This window comes from Acanthaster planci, linkage group LG08, assembly GCF_054643075.1.
Source record: "Acanthaster planci isolate LZ-2023a linkage group LG08, COTS_SCS, whole genome shotgun sequence".
In the NCBI taxonomy this organism is placed as follows: Eukaryota; Metazoa; Echinodermata; class Asteroidea; order Valvatida; family Acanthasteridae; genus Acanthaster; species Acanthaster planci.
The window spans coordinates 6,336,307-6,358,047 of NC_141784.1; the positions used below are offsets into that span (position 1 = coordinate 6,336,307).

At 41.1% G+C, this 21,741-nt stretch overlaps 2 protein-coding genes across 2 annotated transcripts; both read right to left on the minus strand.

Annotated features, from left to right (window-relative positions):
• Positions 1–901: 901 nt before the first annotated feature.
• On the minus strand, positions 902–11,588 carry LOC110987785 (GH3 domain-containing protein-like). The gene is made up of 7 exons (XM_022250858.2): positions 11,352–11,588; positions 7,279–8,292; positions 5,547–5,685; positions 4,980–5,144; positions 3,502–3,650; positions 3,207–3,292; positions 902–3,062 (listed from the first exon to the last, which is right to left on the minus strand). Exons 1-7 carry the CDS (start codon positions 11,470–11,472, stop codon positions 2,838–2,840), a joined length of 1,899 nt encoding a protein of 632 aa, XP_022106550.1. The 5' UTR covers positions 11,473–11,588; the 3' UTR covers positions 902–2,837.
• A 1,181-nt stretch (positions 11,589–12,769) lies between these two features.
• Positions 12,770–21,192, minus strand: LOC110987784 (GH3 domain-containing protein-like). Its single transcript, XM_022250856.2, has 7 exons — positions 20,914–21,192; positions 18,302–19,315; positions 16,293–16,431; positions 15,736–15,900; positions 15,206–15,354; positions 14,206–14,291; positions 12,770–14,054 (listed from the first exon to the last, which is right to left on the minus strand). Exons 1-7 carry the CDS (start codon positions 21,032–21,034, stop codon positions 13,815–13,817), a joined length of 1,914 nt encoding a protein of 637 aa, XP_022106548.2. The 5' UTR covers positions 21,035–21,192; the 3' UTR covers positions 12,770–13,814.
• Between the last annotated feature and the right edge of the window lie 549 nt (positions 21,193–21,741).

The window sequence follows — 21,741 nt, forward strand, 5'->3', positions numbered from 1 at the left end:
TACACTGTAATAACTGTGAACTATGTACTCCAACGGTTTGTAAATGCACAAGGACAGAGCTATTAATTAGATATGAAAGGCTAGAAAATCAACAATCAAACTGAGGCAACGAGCATCTAGGACCACCGTAATGGGGGGGGGGTTGAAAACGTTTTCCCTGACTTCCACTTTACTCAGGCCCCAGCGAATACTTGAAAATTTCACCGTTTCCCCGTACCAGGTGCGTTTTAATACGAGCGATAAATTGTTTTATCTCGGTTGTAATTTAAGTAATTTCTTATCTAACAGATGACTGGGAGCAAAGATCATGCCGGGCCTCTGGATTCTCTCAGGGCTGTGTATTATCCCCACTGCTTTTCGCATTATGTGCAAGTGATAACAGAATTAATAGTGATACCTCCTGTATTTTTAAGCATGCAGATATACCTCATTAACGGGTTCATTTCAAACACTACTGAAAATGAATACAGGAATGGGGTAAATCAATTTGTCAAATGGTGTCAACACAGTCAAGTGTTTTAAGACAAAATTTCAAAAGTAAAATGTCACCACTGACGATTAACAAACGCAGATGTTAAAATTGGCACGGAGACAAATAACTGAGACTGACTTTATATTGACAGGAAATTGAAGTAGAATAAAAAGACTTGTAAACTCTGTGGTGAGGGTAATCAACAGCCATTTGTTTTTTTGTAAACTGGAGTTCCTCAATCTTGAAAGACACATAATGTTTGTAATTGTAACAATGTGGTAATCAAAGTGTATTTCAACCGGTGATTCAATCAATCGTCGATTACTTTCCGTTCCATTTCGTTTTGAGTCAAACAATGAGTTAACGAACGACCACATAGTAAAGTCATCGTTATCCGGGTGAACAAGGCTGTATAACTCAATAGAAAGCTCTGTTAATCACTGTTGTTTTAATGCTTATACACCAGGACAAGAATTTCATATGTGTTTTAGCTTGTATGACTGAAAGATCACAAATCAACTTTCTGCTGAGAATGCCTCAGATCGATTATTGACGTGTAACCAGTCATTTTGGAACTCGACAAATAAGTTCTTGCAGGGAAAGAGAATTGCCCTTGAATTTTACTTTTTAATTTCACCAGTACCCAGTTTGTTTTCTAAAAAACCGAATTCTCTGTTTCCATCTTCCCGATTGTTTTTCCTTTGTATCCTGTCTACCCTATATATTCTGTTCTTTATAGTGTATGTTTGTCCAACTCTTCACGAATAATGTATCGTTGTATTGTCCTCAAGTAATGACGGTATAGATCTTTTCATGCACACTGTTTTAATTCTTATACAAACCAATAGAACCTATACACACATATCAGCGATTTCAAACGAAACAAACATAATGAAAGTAAGAATACTGTGATTTTTCATTAGAATGTACGTATGGGACTAATATCTAAACCACGTGCTGATAAGGGGTTATTGACAAAGAAAGTGCCTGGGCAAGCCTTGGAAAGCCTGGGAAAGCCTGGGCCTGTCTTATATCAATGGTCGGTCTCTCTTATGTGTATCTGAGCTGTAGACAGCTGTCTGAGTAGTTTCATTGTGTTGGGGGTGTCACATTTTTGTGGTTATAACGGAAGTGATCTCAAAATGATCACCTTGGTGCAATGGGTGTAAAAAGTAGGCTCTGTGCAGTGAATTCAGCTGATACTCATATGACAGCGTCCGGGCATTAACATGGAAAAATCGGTCCTGTGCAGCGGTTAAAAGAAAAATACAGAAAATAATAAATAATAAAACTTAAGCCGCACAATTAACATAAACACACAAATGAGTAAAAAAGACAAAAAATAATGAAATGAAAATAATATGGACAGAGTTTGGATGAAAATAAACAAGGCACATTAGTAAAATTAAATGAGCGTTTCACTTTAAATGAAAATATGTAATCGTAACCGAAAGTGAAACAGAATATACAAGCGCGGCAAATGAAAATATTCAGGATATTTACAAGTAGAACGATGAACCTAACGGTTGAGAGTGTATCTCATTGTTCATGATGTAATGCCTCAACACAAGACACAGATTGTGTCTATCCAGTCAATTTTAATAATGTAATTCTTCTTAAATTTTTGGAAGTGATTTAGGTTCAGAAAAGAAGCACTAGGATTACACTAAACCCGCCTATCATCAATCTATTTTCAGTGTCCTGAAGACGAACTGGACCATTTCTAAAAATTGCCCAGTTCGTATTCAGGACTCTGATAATAGACACAGCCAGGGTTGGATTATCGAAGAGTTCAAATAGGCTAAGAGCCTATAGGGCCTGCGAAAAATTAAGGTGCCCACGAAAAGCTTGAACGCTTACGTTAAAAAACCGCAGTTGTGTGCAGAAAAAAAATAAAAATCTGGCACAGAACAAAATTTTCGTTGTCTCATTTCTGATTTAGTTTTATTTTGTGAGCTATTTCATTGTTTACTCCATATTGCGATGAAAATGAAATAGTACGCTCCAGTGCTCAGCAACCCTATGAAATCCCTGCTTGTAACTGTAGAGCAAGGTAAGGCGTGCATAACACTGGTGAATAGGGCTCATGGAACACTGAACCCGGACCTGGTCAAAACATACTGTCTGAAACGTTGAGTAAGTTCATCGGTTCCGCTCAAAATTAGTCCATTCACTCCCAGAAAGAGTTTTCTCGCATGGTGCAACTGCAGGTTTTCTCTTTTGATGTCAAAACAAGATTAAAGTTATCAGCTGACATTTCGATACTCAGGAATGTTAAAAAAAATCATACAATCATGAAAAGTAAACAGGGGGAATATTTGAAACGGATAATTTCACCCCAGTTATTTTGGAGCAAGAGTAAGAGTTACATGTCTACAACTAACTTCACGAGAAAGTCTACAGTAGCTTTGGACCGTAGCTTTTTTGGCATCTTGAACTGGTTATAACTAGCCGTCGAGTTCGCTATGATGAAGTCTTGAAACTTCTTGAAGGATCCTGGGAAAACGATCATCACTCGAGCTTCGCTGATGGTGCCAACCTGCCGATAGTTGTCGTAAAACTCGTGCTGTTTACGGAGGGACTTATCGAACTGAAAAAAATACAAAAATACTTCCTATTTTTTGTGGCTAAGTGAAAAGCGGATGATAAGTTCAGACATCAATTCTTTGATCATACTATATACAAATTATGTTAAATCAAACATGTAAAATGTATTTAAAGTAATGATTAGTACCAATGATTTTTGCTCTTCTGATAGACGTAAAGTTTTTACTGATTCAAACTCGATGAACAGCAGGTAGAACATGTCAAACGCGACACCTGAAAAAAAACGAAAGCACAAAGTAATACGGGAAAGAACTCTTAATCGAACGTCATTACAGAACCCCTTTCGTCCCAAATATGTGGTGCATTTCCTGGCACTCTTGAGTTTTCTTTTTCTATTATGAAATAGTATATTAAAATATTAGAGCACACACGTGCACAGGGCATATTTATTAACTGCATTATGACTGTGTTTCAACCCATACCGTCTTGATCTTCGTAAAGCAGTGGACTTTCTGCGCATGTCCATTCCACGAGTGTGACTCCTGGCCAGTTTCCCAAGCTTTCCTGTATGGCGTTGTTCACGACATGCTTGTCAATCTTCTCGCTGCGTAAATTGAGTAGCTCGCCCGTTCTGAAAAAAGAAAGCCCAGAAAGGATTATACAGTGCTACTTTTAGAATCCATGTCTCGTCGTTTCCTTGTCTTCCTGGGTAAAACCATAGAGCTATTTAACACAAGGAGTCAGCACGTACAGAGATCAAAAGAGTCAATAACGGCCACCGCCAGCACTGCACGTGCTGCAAGGACAAAACAAATTACGCGCCGCTTGCGGACTATAAGGAATGCTCGGAGTTGCATTTGCAAAGGATTGTGGGTACCGCGCATGCGTGTCCGTAACACTTCCACGTGTTCAACATGGCCGCCTTGAGACAGAAACCACCGTCATCGGAGTCTTAAATTCCGCTAATTTTAGTGATTGTTCTGATATTCCAATGACAATGAAAGTCTGGTTACGTCTTTACATCCCCAAAACGTCTCTTTTAGCAAAAAACAAAATTATTAACTAATACAAATTCTCCAAAAACATGCACGAGAAAACTGAGAGAATGTGGCTGGTACAGAGTAAAATAAAAAAACACACACAAACACATGGGAAAATTCGTTGTCCTTTCTGTCATTGTCCAAAACTGCCTCAGGATGAAACCTCTCCACGTTGTCAAATGCATTCCTGCGGCATGATTCCACCTTCTTTTAACCGTAGGAACCACTAGGATTGCGACTTATAATATAAATATCGCAGTTCATATTTTGAGTATTTGTTCTCTACCGTCGGAAGCGCAAAGTGTCACAACTTACTTTAAAAACGTCCGACTTTTGTCACATAACCACCGCTGATTTTGAATTTTCGAGCGCATGTGTGGAGCTCAATCGCTGACTCCTGAGGACTACTGAAGAGAACTGCACATCTTCTTCGTGCATGTTTTCCACCATTTATTTACTCCAGTATGCCGCAGCGAAACACAGCAGTGGCATGTCTAGGGTCTTCAACACTGAGGCTGGTAACCGCGCTTTGTCTGTGGAGCCCACCAGAGCAGTTAATCGAATCGGAATACGGTCTGTAGGGACTTTGTTCTAACTCCTTGTGTTTGATGGCTCCATGATAAACTAAACATGAAAGCCTACTTTTCTCATCATTCAAATAAGTTGAGTCATTGGTATGACATAATATTAATGATCCTCTTCTTAATTTCCTTTAGGAGGATTTCATTTTGGAGGTTCCATAAAAATATCACAATACTGGCCGGAAGGCTCATCACAAGTCAGTAATAAGCCCCTGAAGACAGATTTTAAGTCAAGTATCAGCCAATTCAAATTATGTTGTAATAGCATCCTTTGTCCTTGATTTGTGATAGCTTTGTGATGGACTGGACAACCAAAAAATTTGAAAGGTTAGCACTTACCTGTATTTCACCTGAATCACAGGACATTTCTCATAGAAGCCAACAACCTCCACTACGTCGCCCATGCGGTAGCGGTAAAACCCAGATATGGTTGTTAGTACAATCTCGTAGCGCTTGCCAACCTCGACCTCATCAATTAACAACGTCTCAGGATCATCCTCCACACTGTGAAGGAATTTCATCGACAGAAACGAAATCGACCTTATAACAACTGTATAAGGGGTTAGAACGTCTTAGGTTACTTCAATGTATATGTGTAACGCGCCAACTAAGGCGAACCTTGGCACTTTCAAAAACTGAAGAAAGCCTAAGAAAAAATTGGACAAATTATCTTCACTGTAAAAAATGCTGACTGTAACTTTGCCCTAATAGATTGATGCTATATGCTGTCAGAAATTGTAATTTAAAGTATGCAGTCCCAATTGTTACAATCCTGCTTGAGGCATCAAGCTCTATGCCGTTAGCTTAAAGTTGTATGATCTTGTGGATTTGACATCTTTACAATGACAAACAACAGCAAACAACTGGTGGCTGGGTAGACTGCACTGCTATTTCGAAATTTCTTACCTGAATTCCTCTGGGATAAACTCCAGCATGACTTCACCAGGCAATAGGACATACTGTTGAGTTCTCCCATCCATCCACAGGTTGATCCCCAGGGACAAGCATTCGGTGCAGGTGTAGGAGGATGTGAATAACTTGGTACCTGCATTGGAGAATACAAGTCTGTAAAACAGACGCTGATCGCATGCCTGTTGTAAAATAGAATCCAGGTAATCCTTCACACTGCAGTACCATGCGTGGTATTCGCTGCGTAATTCACGTATAATAGTAGGGCCTATACCTAGGCTGGCAGATTGGAACAAGAGAACATAACAACGCATGAGGCAATGACTACTAAATTGCAAATCTGATAGCTTGGTCATTGCTGTTGAATGCCGGAAAAGATACTACCTCTACAAATATGATACAATGAACTCTTTCTAAGTGCATTAGAAATGCTTCAAAGAAACCATGAAAGTGACCCCCCAGAAAAGTTCCATCAGCCACTTTTGGATAAGGTAGCTATTAGTTTCCATTGGAGTTACTTCTTTAATTCACACTAACAGCAGTAGCCATCCGGTACGGCTTCCCATCGCTGTCAATAATCGAGATTATTAACAGCAATATGCCACGTGTGAAGCATGCCAGTAATACATTTCAACAGGCACGTGAATTGCTTAAAAGCTTTAGCAGCATTAAGTAGGGTCAGCAGAGTTGCCCGAGAGCTGCACAGGAGAATGCAAAAGAAGGTGGGTTTAGCATGTTTTGTAGTTAAATTTAAACTATAACTAAATTTTACGTGTTAACAACAAGAGAAATGTTCTTGAAAAATAAAAAGGGGGCACTTGTGCTAAAGTTGCTCACTTTAACGCAACATCGATTTGGGGCTTGACTTATGAACTTGGCAAATATTTAACACAGTGCGATAAGGCCAAAAAATAGTTTTTCTCTGGTAAAACTGATGATCCGGAGTTGATGCGGCGAAGCAACTTCTTTTTTTATTCCAGGGTTGGTATGTACAGACAGTTGTAGACAAACGCCGTTGAGTTTTGGAACTTGACCAGCTTTATAATTATCATAAGCTGAGAACAAACAACTTCGGTTCAATAGTCTGCTATCATTATTCATCTATCGCCATTAGTAAAAGATCGAGCTGCCCGCAAATATGTTGAGGCAGAGCGGTAACAGAGGGCGCTGTTGCAGCTCTCGCAGAGAAAAAAGTTTGACGCACATGCTTGAAATGGACGCACGCACTGACCAGAGACGAAAAACCTTTTTGGCCTAATACATTACTTCCAATTTTGGGGCGTGGCATTTTGCTTTAAGAGCCTTATTATAAACAGAGATGGGTAGTTGCATCAGGTCCAACTGGTAGAAGGGGCGTAGGCGAATCTACCATCCTAGTAACAAAAGCAGATGCGCCGAATTCGGCAGATTCGGCTGTGTTCCATTTGACACTCTTTTCAATTCATGTCTATGTTAATTGACAAATATTGCGGTAGAAAAGATGGATTTAAAAACCAAGAGGACTTTAAAGTGATTTGATATTTAAATGCAAGCATCTACACGTACAACTTTGACGTGGATACATCGGAACTTTTCAAAACCTATTATGCAGTGTCCGTTGTCTCACCTTTTTAAGGGTGAAACCGGGGGACGTCAGACTGAACAGTTGTCCAAATTTATGGATTATGAAAAGATTTCGGTTTTTTAATCTGCTGAATTATTTGTGTACCTAACCACTGATAAAACTGACCTTTGGCGTACTTTTCCTCGAGCTTCTTCATGTACTCAGAAACGTCGATTGTGAGAATACACTCAAGATGCGGCCAGATCCGGCTAGCGATGCTTACAAAGCCTCGAGCAAACTCCGCTCTCAGCTCGTCAGCCCTAGCTGGGTTGGGCTTCAATGCAGCATTCAGGGACCGTCGAATGTCTTCATCTAGGTTCAAGCTAGGATTGATCTTGCCTTGAGACAAATCCGCCAACAACATGTCTTTTTTGTCCTCAAGTACTGCAAACGCCCTGTAAACCTGCGACGCAAATGGTGCTGTGAACATGAAAATGTTTTTGTCCGCGAGAGCAAACAGAAGGTGAACATAGGAGGCTTCGAAGTCTGTAGAGATTTGGAAAGCAGGAAAAGGTGTGTTCAAAACAGAACCCGTCATGAACTTCGAGGCTCTGCTTTCCTGGATAAATGATGTTGGTGCAATGAGCAGTCCTGATTTTGTGAACTTGTGGGCAGGTTTGCAATACACCGTGACCATCTTTTGCACTGGACTGAACTTTGCCAAGCGTCGGAAATACACGAATCCTGCGACAGCTCCACTCTTCGAGATCACCAGTGGGATAAGCTTTCCCTTGCCCGTGGTACCCGAAGACAGTCCAAACCTTTCCACTTTGGTCGCCACACAAACGTTCTTCTCTCCGTCCGCCAGTCTCTGGAAGTAATCCTGGTAGTGGTCATACTTGGTGAGTGGATGTTTGTCTCGGAAATCTTGCAATGATTGAATGCCTCTCAAATATCGTTTGCCGTACTCGGTATTCGCATCACGGGAGATTAGCTCCATAAGAAAAGTTTCCTGCGCTTTGCGCGGCTCTTTCCAGGCTTTCGTTAGCTTAGAAACAGTCAGTGGGCCAAACAGAGCAATTGACTGGTAGTATGTGTATTCCACGAGGAGAGTCATCAGAGTGTGAGTCTCGGAACATCGCAGTGTTGAGATGTGAAACGCAATCATCGTGGAAAGGCCACCACATGTAACAAACACACCTTTAATGTACAAAGACGTTAACAAGTTAACTATACATCCGTTTTAAAGACCGTTGGTCAGTTGTTAGGAAGGGCAGTTGGTCAGTGCGTTAGTTGGTGTGTCGGTCATTCTAAAGGAGAAAATAGGCTGTACTTTTGGTTTAATTACTTCCTAAGAGTAAAGCATTTGATTAAACAAATACATAAACAAGTGGGGCGGTTTATTACTCTTGGGGTGGCGAGTGATCTAAAGTCCTTACGTTAGAGGCATAACTGGTGTGAAATTCGAGGACAAGGAGGCATCAAGGTGAATATCCGTTTTTCTTTTGTGGGTTTGTGAAGTTCTAAAAAGAACAGATTACCAAAACAGGGGTATGAAGTGTTAGGTAGTTATTCTTTTCATGTTACACTGGCCAGTCTAGTTTTAAATGTAACTGAGAAAGAAATCATTCTCCCTCGCAACCCTTCAATTGTGAGCTTCATGAGATACAGACCACGTCCTTCTATAATATTCGACGGTAGTGAAAACACAGCGCTGGTGAACTCGTTACTGCCCTAAATCTAATTCACCCAACACTTAAGTTTACGTCAGAGATTTCGCACGACCAAGTAACTTTCCTCGATCTCGTCGTATAAAAGGGCGAACGATTTAGAACAGAAAGGAAACTAGACACTCGGGTCAGCTGCACACTCTAAAGACTTTAAGAAGAAGGCTGAGTCCTTCAAGGACAAACTCATAAAACGAGGATACTCCCACGAAGACTTGACCCTGCTCCTTCAGCAAGGTGAAACTCACAAGAACCTGAGAATGCAGACTAGAAATGAAGACAACGAGACTCCGCTTGTGTTTGTCTTGCCCTACTACCCACAAGTGCGGCACTAAAACAGGCCCTTCTCAAAAACTGGGAATTAATCAACCGTAATGAATATCTTAGTGCGTTCTTCCCAACTCCTTACTGCCTATAAAAGACACAAAAATATAAAGGATGACCTAGTACGATCGAGGATTTATCGCTCTCCACTATCCAAACAAAAAAAGAAGAAAAAAAACTAAATGTGGAGAACATTTAGAGTCCTCACGGAACTCCTTGAGGAACAAACTAAGAATTTCGGTTGGGCATGGAATTCCACACCAGAAAACCCTGTACTGGAATCCGCATACTCCAATTCCTGCCTATAGACAAACAGAAGAATATAAAGGATGACCTAATACGGTCGAGGATTTATCGCTCTACACTATCCTAACAAGAAGAAAACAGAAATAGATGTGGAGAACATTTAAATCCCAATGTGAATTCCTTGAGGAACAAAATTAAGAAGTGTCGGTTAGACATGGAATTCCACACCAGAGAAACCCAACCTGGAATCCGCCTGCTCCGATCATACACTGGCTTGAGGGACAAGGACACAGACAAGGACCCTTTGCCACCGGTTGTCATAAAGAAATACATGAATGAAAGAACCAGAAAAGGTGACTGATGAAGTGCGAAGAATGGCACAGAAAATATGCTCTGCTTCCCCCAACACAGAGGAAAAAACAAGCCTTGGGACGGGACGGCATGTTATCACCGGTATACATTAATTCATTCAGTGAATTAGAAACAAGAACCACAATATACACTGACGGGCCCTTGCGTCGCCTGGATCCGGACACGGAGATTCAAAACTTCCGCTCTCTGGGAGACACCAGCCTAACGGGCCTGCGGGCGAGTTACGTGTTGACAAGCGTTACCCACCCACCTTCGTGACCTTGCATGGGACCAGTGACGACTTCCTCGTTTAAGTATTGTACCCTGAAAATGAAGCAAACTTCACACAAACTTTCTCGGAAGCTCTGATCTGCATAAACGCTGGCATCTATGCCAGTGTATCAAAAGCGGCATTAACCTAATAATCTCTCCATGCTGTCGCTAAAATAGTACTCAAATACATCAGCAAACAAACCGCCAGTCCATGACGCTGTATAAAATCAAACAGTAAGAAAAGAGTGTGCAGTGGCCCTGTTAATGCTGATAACTAATCTTATCTACTCCTTGCTTAAAAAGACTAATGCACGGCAGCAATCTTTTGGGAATAATCCTGGGAACCCCCCCCCATTAGCAAAGGGATAATATCAACCGATTATTCCTCAAATTTTGCTTGCAAAGACCGGTTTCCCTTATATAAACACTTCTTGTAGGCCTAAACCTGGGAAAAGTCAGGAGAAAACAAAACTCATGGTGGCGGCCGCACTCCACTCCACCAGACTTCGACGTAGAGGCGACCTGTATACGCCCCTTCCCTGTGCACACATTTACATGTATTAGTAAAAACCAACTAACCCATAAGACCGGCCTGAATAGAATATGTAAACTGCATGTCTAAGGGATTATAAATTATCATCCTAGTACGTTTGCGTGTACAACACATGGTTTGATGATAACACTGTACGTGTATTCAGTGACATAAATCTGTGGCAAGGGACTGAGGGACGGGGGATAACTTGAATCTAAAATTTGCCGGCCTTGGAAATTCGAAAGGGGGAGATGCTGGAAACGGCAGTAAACACGATCCGAGGGCGGTGTTCATGATACATCTTACGCATACTTTACATCCCTTGATCATGTGCAGCGAAACGTCGCGTTTAAAAGCTGTTGTACTCTTTCTCCCTTTTTCAGTGCTACTGATAAACACTTATTGGTTGTTTGGCAGTCTGACAGGCACCTCAAAGTCACCTTATAGTTTTTTTTCTTACCACGACACGGTGGGAGACGATAGCCCTTCCCCTAAGACTTATGCCAATATGTGTACATACCGTACTATCACTAATAATTAACATTACGATATTGAAAAGTGTGCCTACTATCCAAAGGACTGCATGGGCTCAAGACAAGTAAGGCAAGCGAATGCCCAGCCTCATGTTCGGGCACAGGTAGGCCTATAGTAGGCTACAATCATCATGCAGTCTGTTGTTCAGCTGTTAATTGTGCACTACCTCCGTGCTTGAAGTTAACGTGAGCAAACGGTGCTCCAAAAAATTCTGAGTTTAAAATTCACCCTGGGTACACCACTGATTAACTTTACGTCACAAACCACAATACCTGCTACAGCACGGCATAGCCAAGTTGTTTCCCTCATGAACCACGCGTTGATGATATATGCAGTCAGACATGCGGACATCGAAGCCCACAACACACAGCGATGAGCCCACGTTAGCGCCATCTTGGGCACACAATCCTACACTAGCGGTTGGGAACAGTCCAAATTGGAACCAGTCATTGTGCAGGTCTCCAAGCTGTATGTAGCTGTGCTGGCGAAACAAGTCTGTGTTTGCGAACAGGAATAATCTTAACGCTGTGATAACCTGTCACATGATCCTGGACCAGATCTGAGTGGTACAGTCCACTAATTCACGCCCCATTGAAAACAGTGTAAAATCCGCACTGTTCAGGGCCAATAGCATGCAAGCCAACATCCCTGAGATTTCTGAAACACAAATGAAATTCTTGTCTGGTCACTTATCTTTCAATTTCTTTTCAATTTTTTGTGGCTTAACCAATTACATTATCAATTATTCCCACAAAACAAAATCACCCCCCCCCAAAAAAGTGATTTTTCCGAAGTCTGATTGCAGCCATTTTTCAAGTGGCAACCCTCAACTTTCTCGGGCACTTAGGACCATTTTTCAACCGTAGTTTTTAGCCCTTCTGCTCTCATATGAAAGCTCAAAGACCCAGGGAGTTGATTCCGGCAACAATTTACACAATTGCACCATTTTGGGGGCCAAACAATCTCCTTTCTCAAAAGATACTGTTGGGGGGCACTTTTAATGCTAATGAGCTGGCCAGAAATTCTCACTTGAATTAGTGGTCTGCACCCTGAGGGTCGACGGTACCCAGCGACGAATCCAATTGGTGTGTGGGTAGTATGGGTACGTATGCAGGCGTGGCATACATAGCGTGGACCTCTGCACAAATGAAGTCCAAATAATGTAGGATGCAATGACGTTGTGGGGACACGTACACGTCCACACAATGTTTCCCCCTCTCTGAAGAACAGTTCAGAGGCATTTTCGGGTCAAGATTATTTGTGGCAAAATAAAGAGGAACAGTCCAGGAAATCATCATCAAAAATCCAGCTCGAAGGAGTTAACCTAGTTGGAGAAAAGGAGCTTTTTCCTCAAGTTTACTTAGGCCTAACCACAGGAGAACAGAGGAATGTCCACACTTTGTATGTAAAACAGGTGTGTTTGTTTTTGTGTGTGTACCGAATATTTTAAGTATACCATAATTTTCGGCATATGAACCACGGTTTATACGTTGATTTTCAAGCTCAAGGTGACCACGATTCTGCATATTAATGAATCAATCTCTAGTCATATGTACCGTCATGAAGTTCCGGCAAATATCCACATTTCAGATGTTTCAAAGGGTTTGAAATCAATGTGGGGTGTAAAGAGAGGTGACTTTTTCTGGATAATTTTATTTCCATTTAAAATTCCCTCCATTTCAGTCTCTACTTTCGGAAATGCAGTAAAAGGTAACATAAAAAATCCACTTTTTAGACAACCCCTCCCCTACAAAACAGTAACTTGGCTGTAGATAAACCCTTGTGAGTTATGTTCCCCGGGAAATTAGATTTGACTTAAACAAGGAAAGGATTAATCGGGGCTTTCAAAGAAAAGTTTCAAAACGTAGCAAAAGAAGAGAACGATAGTCAAGCTTTCTGACGGTGACTGATGCAGGTGCTCTCAACCACCGGCGAATATATTTAATACAACACACATTGAAAGGCTTACTATGAAAATGTCCTCTTACCGAAACATGTCACTAAATTCCTAATGTACGTGTGCCTTTCGCAGTATTCAACACATGTAAGCACCGCAAAGCTGCAGGCAGGCTTATTACAGAAGAGTTAACGACAACAAACAAAGCAAACCACGCAACACAAACACAAAACCACAACACTAATTTGTACAGTCTGTTTCAAATAACTGAAGAAATAAGTGAATGTGAAACTATTCAAGAAATTTAAGTGTGCATGTAGATAAATTTAAACGGTTTTAGTATATATCATATCCACAATGTTGATATATAAAATCACAAAAATCAACCATCAGGATGAAAAACATACACTTTATAGCGTAATTTTCAGAAATCCATAACAGCTGAGATGTTCTCCTTTTGTCTACCCTATGGGCCTCGACCTGGACAATAGCGGGGCTGTATTCTGAGAAAGAGAGGCTCTTTTGGTCGGAAATGAACTTCACTAGTTCACAAACGACTATGAAATGTATTTTTTTTTACATGTTATAATGCGTAGTTTGATTCCGACTAGGGACAGAGTGTGTTGTCGTTTTGTGGCTTTTAACACCAAAGTCTGTAAATGGTAACTGAAAGTAAATAAAATTTATAATGCTGACGTCACAAACTCATACGTGTGAGGTTATCGGTTGACAGATCTCATTAAGATTGAACACATCCAGAAATAAGAAGCACAAAGATACATTAAGTAGGGGCGTGACAGAAATGGCTGCCTAACTTTGCCCACAGCTTTTTTTCCAGTTAAAGGTTAGAGTTATACACGTCCACCACAAACTTCATGAGAAAGTCCACGGTAGCCTTTGTCCGTAATTTTTTGGGCATCTTGAACTGGTTATAACTAGCCGTCGAGTTCGCTATGGTGAAGTCTTGTAACTTTTTGAAGGATCCTGGGAGAACGATCATCACTCGAGCTTCGCTGATGGTGCCAACTTGCCGATAATTGTCGTAAAACTCATGTTGTTTACGGAGGGACTTGTCAAACTAAAAATGATATGTACAAAAGACTCTCCATTTGGTTTCACAGGTTGCGGAAGATAAAAAAGGCACATTTTCATCAAATATCAACTCTTCACAGACATCACAACATTAAAAGTGGAAAAAGACAGATTTGAATCTATGTTACGATAATTACCAATGATTTTTGCTCTTCCGATAAACGTAAGTTCTCTAGTGAATCAAACTCGACGAACAGCATATAGAACATGTCAAAATCGACACCTGTGAAATAAGCCAAAAACATAAGGTTCAAAAATGGAAAGAATTAACCAAACAAAAACTTACCTTCAAAGAATTTAAAATTTCTAGCTTTGGGGTTCAGTTTTATCCTCGACGTTAGTCTAAAATTTTGTTAGTGCTGGGCACATTCCCCGCTGTCAGCAACTATGAAATCCTAGTATCAAATTAATAACTTGTATTTGCAATGCATATCTTTATAGATACATAAATTCCACGTGCTAATAATTAATGAAAGTTTAAAACATTTCCATTTCTCGATGGCTACTGAGCGAGGCACTCAGAATTTTGAGTGGCCACAGAGCAATTTTTGAAGGACTGACAAATCACAAATAAATTTGGATGAGTGTACGTCAAATATCCAGTCAGTTTGAGTTCAACTGGTCAATTTAAAGACAAGCTTGAATGCCAAAGATCATCTTTATCAATGGATTCAACTGCTACGTACACTGTACGCGTGTAGTAACGTGCCGGAATTTTTAAATGGTCTTTAAGCTTTAGTTGTTTTTAAGGTGTTAACACGTAGACTTCTGACGTGTGTGGTCCCGCAAATAGCGTCGTGGCAGCGCCCCTTTCGCCCCCAAAATACAGGTTATTAGACTGCTTATCACTCAGTTTTCAATATCAATGAAACTGCTTTCACTGGCGGCGGAAGCATGGGTGGAGCAGAAGGCCAGCCCTCCCCCCCCCACATTTTCATCGGGGGCTTGACCCTCTATTTTTTGCAGGTCCTATAATGGGATGGTGCAGAATGGATTGGCATATTAATGGCTGATGCCGGATGGTCTAAAAACTGCCCCCCCCCTTGAAAATCGTTCCGCCACTGGTGACGGCTGTCTATTTATGGAGGCATTTATAGCAAGATGATACCTGGACTGGTATTGTTTTCGACCCCTTACCGTCCTGATCTTCGTAAAGCAGTGGACTTTCTGCGCATGTCCATTCCACGAGTGTGACTCCTGGCCAGTTTCCCAAGCTTTCCTGTATGGCGTTGTTCACGACAAGCTTGTTAATCTTCTCGCTGCGTAAATTGAGCAGCTCGCCCGTTCTGAATTAAACAAAAATCCACAGAAACAGCCTTATGTAGTGTATGCAGATGCTAGCACTTCCCGAGTCTAAAATGAACAAAACCAGTTTGTCTATCAAGTAGGTATGAATTTTCTGTGAACATCCCCTATTTACATCTTCCTGAACTTAGAATTTTTCTTTTGAATTAATTTAAGTTACCATGTTATGTCAAGTTTCTAGGAATTTTTAGTGCAGACCTCGGATGTCTATCACAAGTAAGGAACACGTCACCCTGTTTCAAAGTTATAAGAATGCAATTCAAATTACCAGTGACAAAGGGTTTCTTACTCGTGCTTGGTTTCGATATGGACTTAACATCGCTGATTTATACGTCATAAATTCAGCAAGTTGAAACACACACCTGTATTTAACCTGAATCACTGGGCAGTTCTCATGGAAACCAACAACCTCCACCACGTCACCCATGCGGTAGCGGTAAAACCCTGAAATGGAGGTTATTACAGTCTCGTAGCGCTTGCCAACCTCGACCTCATCAATTAGCAGTGTCTCAGGACTATCCCCTCCACTGCAAGAAATTTACGAAAGTCACACACCTTGTAACTAAGACAAACAGGATTACAAATTACATCTTAAAATGTACCTCCTTCCAGCAGGAACCTAGCTGCTGGTCAGGGAAACCCCCAACAAGTTTGGAAATTGAGGAGAGACCCTAGAAGTAAGCTATGCCTAGCAACATTGGAATACTGCCAACGGCAAACTCGTCCATTCAACTGGTATTCAAACTGCTGTCAAAATGGCAGATGTGAAGAAGTCATTGAGTCGTTACTTGAATCTTTCCCCACTCATGCCATGGAGTTGCTGTGAGGTATTGTGGTATGATTTACTCTGAGACTGGCAAAAACTAACAAACAATAAGCAGGTGCTGCGGTGATTCCATTTCGTGTCCAGAATTCATACCTGAATTCCTCTGGGATAAACTCCAACATGACTTCACTAGGCAATAGGACATACTGTTGAGGTCTTCCATCCATCCACAGGTTGATACCCAGGGATAGGCACTCAGTGCAGGCATACGAAGGGCTATAGAACTTGGTGCCTGTGTTTTAATGCAGCCAGGTTTCAAAAGAAATCTTGGCTTAGAAGTTTCAATTTTTTAGGATCTTAATGAGTCTATGAATACGCTGAAAAAAGTGAGGTGACCTGCTCGTCTGATTCTCACATGCAATTTAAACTTACCCATTCAGGGTAGGATCCAGGAATTTTTCCAGAGGGGGTCAGGACGGAGGTTTTTTATAAATTGTCTCACTTTTACGGACAAGCAGAAACATTGACAATACTATACATGGCATACATTGTGTATTTCACATATTATTGGTGTACTACATGACTTTTTTTTTTTAACCCTAACCCTACTTTCAACTTTTTGTTTCGATATCTCATTGTATATTTTTTACTGTTTTTTGTACTGAGTTTTTCCACATTCATCAGCAAAACCAATTTACATTGGTTTGTACACCAAAAATGCTGCATTTTGGTCTGAAGTTTATAGTTTCGGTGATTCATTGTTGTTAACGTATAATCATCAATCCCTTTCTCGGAAATGCAAATTCTCAGTAAGTAAATTCTGGGTTATCAATTTGAACAGAAAAACCTAAGCACCGATCTTTGTCTGCCCTGGATCACATCATGGCAACAGCGCCCTCAGTCAAGTAGCCATCACCAATTTTAGAACGAAAACCCTGTCTGACAAATTTGATAAAGTCAGAGAGCAATTGCAAAGCGTTTTAAAGGACCAATTGGCAGGGCAAATCACTACTTCTCTACAGAATTTTAACATATTGAAAGGTATAGCAAAAATGTGAATGTGTGAACTGTCAAGGCGTGGATTCAGAGGAGTTGGGGGTCAGCACCCCTCACACACACTCACCCCTCACACAAAATTAAACTGAAGTAACAACTTTAGCAGTTTTAAAGAAGATGACATCCTGCCACTCATAAGAAGCTAGATAAGTACATCGGTAACAGTGCATTTCTTGTGTCCTGTGAAAATGAGACATAAAAAGACAAACGGGCTCACCCCAGAAAGTTTCTGCATCTGCCCCCAGTGTCTCTATTTTTAAATTAAGTGTATTTATATAGGGAAGCGTGTTTTAGGGGGCACTATAGTTTATTTGGCACGCCGCCCAGCCCGTTAGAAATGTATAACAAATTCCCGCGAAGGAAGTGCGGTGGGCGTGCGAGTAATAATTATAATCCTTTCCAGTGTGGGCACCACAGAGTGAGTATCTTGGGATTAATCTGTTACCATGAAAACTAGCTTTTCGCACTGTAATAGCTGATAGTCTCTTCACCTTCGCAATCTATGATTCCATAGTGTGTGATCCGACTTGATGATTATTGGGGTCATATAGCAGAACGCGGAATGAGTGATTTTGAGGGAGAATTCACCGTCTTAAATGTGAAAGTTTTACGTGAAGCGTAATGTGATATTGTCGTGTTCACTCAACATTGTATTTCAGCTGTTTGTTTGTGTGGCGACTAGTATGATTTACACTAGTGTTTCGATCTTTACTCCATACACTATTCATTAATTAGGTGCTGTCTGGAAGGCCAAGTCCACGGTCGCTCACCGGCCTGGCATTCGGGGAATTTGAGGAAATTGTGAATTTGAGTACAGTAATTGGAATTTGAGGAATTCGGGGAATAGGCCCTTATGGCATTTCATGTAAAAGAATAACTAGAGATCTGAATCATTTAATTGCAATCATACCTGGACATTTGAACCCTCAAAAGTTGACATATAAATAAAACTCTGTCTAATTGAGACAGTTACACTTGGACTCTTCCTGCCCGTCTTCCTTTGCCTTGGCGTCCTTAAACTAATAATTTAAGCGGACCTCCTTATTTTATGGCCTGTGATTACATTTATATCTTCAAACAATTTAACCTATACGAATGATACAGACCTTTGGTGTAGTTTTCCTGGAGTTTCTTCATGTACCCCGAAACGTCAATTGTGAGAACACACTTAAGATACGGCCAGATCCGGCTAGCGATACCTACGAAGCCTCGAGCAAACTCCGCTCTCAGCTCATCAGCCCTAGCTGGGTTGGGCTTCAATGCAGCATTCAGGGACCGTCGAATATCTTCATCTAGGTTCAAGTTAGGATTTATCTTGCCTTGAGACAAATCCGCCAACAACATGTCTTGTTTGTCCTCAAGCACTGCAAACGCCCTGTAAACCTGCGACGCAAATGGGGTCAGGAACACCGAAATGTTTTTGTCCGTTAGAGAAAAAAGAAGGTGGACGTAGGTTGCTTCAAAGTCCGTTGAAATCTTGTAAGCAGGGAAAGGCGTGTTCGAAACGGAACCTGTCAAGAACTTCGAGGCTCTGCTTTCCGGGATGAATGACACTGCCGCCACAAGAAGTCCGGATTTTGTAAATCGATGGGCAGATCTGCAATATATAGTAGCTATCTTTTGGACGGGACTAACGCCTGCCAGGCGTTGGAGATACACACCTGCTACTAGTCTCCCACTTTTCGAGATCACCAGTGGGATAAGCTTTCCCTTGCCCGTGGTACCCGAAGACAGTCCAAACCTTTCCACTTTGGTCGCCACACAGACGTTCTTCTCTCCGTCCGCCAGTCTCTGGAAGTAATCCTGGTAGTGGTCATACTTGGTGAGTGGATGTTTGTCTCGGAAATCTTGCAGTGATTTTATGCCTTTTAAGTATCGTTTGCCGTACTCCGTATTCGCATCACGGGAGATTAATTCCCTGAGAAATGTTTCCTGCGCTTTGCGCGGCTCTTTCCAGGCCTTTGTAAGCTTTGATACAATAAGCGGGCCAAACAGACCAATGAACTGGAAGTAGGTGTATTCCAACAGGAGCGTCATCAGAGTGTGAGTCTCGGAACATCGCAGTGTTGAGATGTGAAACGCAATCATCGTGGAAAGGCTACCACATGCCACAAAAAAACCTGAAAAGAATATTAAAAATATTTTTTTTTTCTACGCGGAGTCTCTGCATTGGCTGGTAAAACTAGAGTTGTTTGATTCCATTTCGGAACTCTTGAGCCTGAAGTGTTATCCGTAATTAATTAATTAATTCCTGGTATAGCTCTAGGCCAGTGTCAGTTACAGTGTCAATTCTTTTCGTCTCATTTTCAGATTTTCTTAAAACATTGCCTGGCCTAGTCAGTAGTGCAATGGTATCAGTGTGGATTATTGGAGAGGGAAGGAGGACAGTGAAAAGTAGTCAACAAATAAGATTACTAAGTGTATTATGCAGGGGTTGCAAAAGCTTTGGATGATGGTCGTAAATGGACAAATGGTTGTAAAGATGGTCAGTAAAATAAGGATATTATGCTTTGCTAAATCAGTTTGGCACTTGCATAACATATACTGATATAAATCAATCGCTGTATTTTAGGTCTGGGTATTGTGCATGGTACTGCCATGTATTACATGATTTCGACAGGCCTTTTTTACTTAATGTATATACGTAACCTCTGAGAGTATACATTTTGCAATTAACCAATGACAAGCAGCTTGGTTTTGCAACCAGTTGAGTTTGTGCACGGTGTGGCTGTTCTCTCATTCAGATAGATTTGAAATAGAAAAAACAACTTACGATATCTTCATTAATACCTCAGACAGTCTCCCTATGTTCAGCAATATCTCCATAGGCCCCCTATAGGGAGATATATTCGTTTGGACAACTTACGCAAGGAATATACCATAACATAGAAGGGGTGTTGGGGAAAATGAAGTTAAGTTCTAGAACGAAATTGTTAGAAATCCATCATATGTTGACTTCTTTTGACTCTCTGACTTAAAATAAAGGTATTTATGAATGGTCTTTCAGAGGGATCGGTAGCGGGTGTTACAGTTAATAATCGCGGATCTTTGTCTGGTACCATTTATGTGAGTTTGCTTTAAACTTGAAACGCTCTGTAAAAAAAAAGAAAGAGACTTTGTTTTGCTAAATAACTCGTTAAATCTCCCCAATTCAGCCACTGGTTATCTTTAAATAACGTAACATCTACGAGACCGCGAAATTCCAACCTATTTTATCAGATTACGTACCGGTACCGAAAAGAGCGACATAGAACTACATAGTCCAACAGTACACCATGGATGCTTACACCAAGCCCACTAACAATCGGGCGATATAACGAAAGAAAATGTGTGCTGGGTTTTAAGCTTGTTATAAACGATGTACAAGTCAGGAAGACATGGGTAATCTGTATATCTTTGCCAATTTATCATAGTTCATCCGTCTTGAAAACGACAAAGCATGACACCGCTGGCCGTGTTACCAAAGCGTAGCTCAAGTACAAGAGGGGTAGCAAGTCATTACTTGCAAGTCCAAGTCAACTGACTCGAGCCTTCATCTCTGGTACAACATGTCTTGAACGTTATCAAAACTGGTCAGTCACGTTACATCATGACAATCGATTCCTATTAACGTTGAGACCATTGAGCCAACCGCAGTCCTAAGTGGCCAGTCCAAAACCAGCTGGATGTTCCAAAGTGTAGTTGAGACATATCTACGACCTCACATGTCATTGCTTACCTGTGACAGCCAGTGACAACCAAGAAGTTTCTTTTTTCACATATACCTCGATGACAGACACAGTGAGATAAGCAGAGACCATGCCCCACAAAAGACACTGAAATTTCCATTTAGTGAGCATGACGGTGTTGAGCAGAGCGAGCTTCAAAATAAGAAACACGAATAATCGGAATATCAGAGCGCTTGATTCGTCGCAAAGAAATTCAGCTACGACGGCAGCACATATAAAATAGAGATAACACAGACCTGGCACGACTAGACCACGAGGCTTTAAGGGATTTTCTCACGAACGCACTGCAATCTTTACGCGCTGGTACTGATTACGTAACAGTGTATATTGATATTTATACAAATGCAAACAGCTCAACCGCGATTCTGTTGAGTAGCATCAGGCGTTATGTCGGCTGGCATTTAACAATTGGTGCTTGCGATGTAGGGGTCCACGGTGTTTTGTACTGGGGGGGGGCAAATGGTACTCAAGGCGAAGCCGCGGACTCGCGTGGAGGGTGCCATTTCTCCCAAGGGTGTACAAAACCCATGGACTGCGTCACAGCAGGTAGCAATGGTTTTTGTTATACCCATGGGTCGTGGATTGATCTTATGGGTCTAATTATGTGTGTTATATATATGCATATTTTATTGCAAGATAAACTAAAAAACTTTGAAACACTTGAACAGCGAATTATATATTAAATTACAAGGAAAGTTATTGATTGTGATGTCCTTTGTTGACCTGTTTTGTTTGTTTGTTGGGGTGTTGGGGTGTTTGTTTCTTTGTTTGTTCAATGGTCTTTTGGGGAAATCTACGATTTATAACAAACTGGTTTA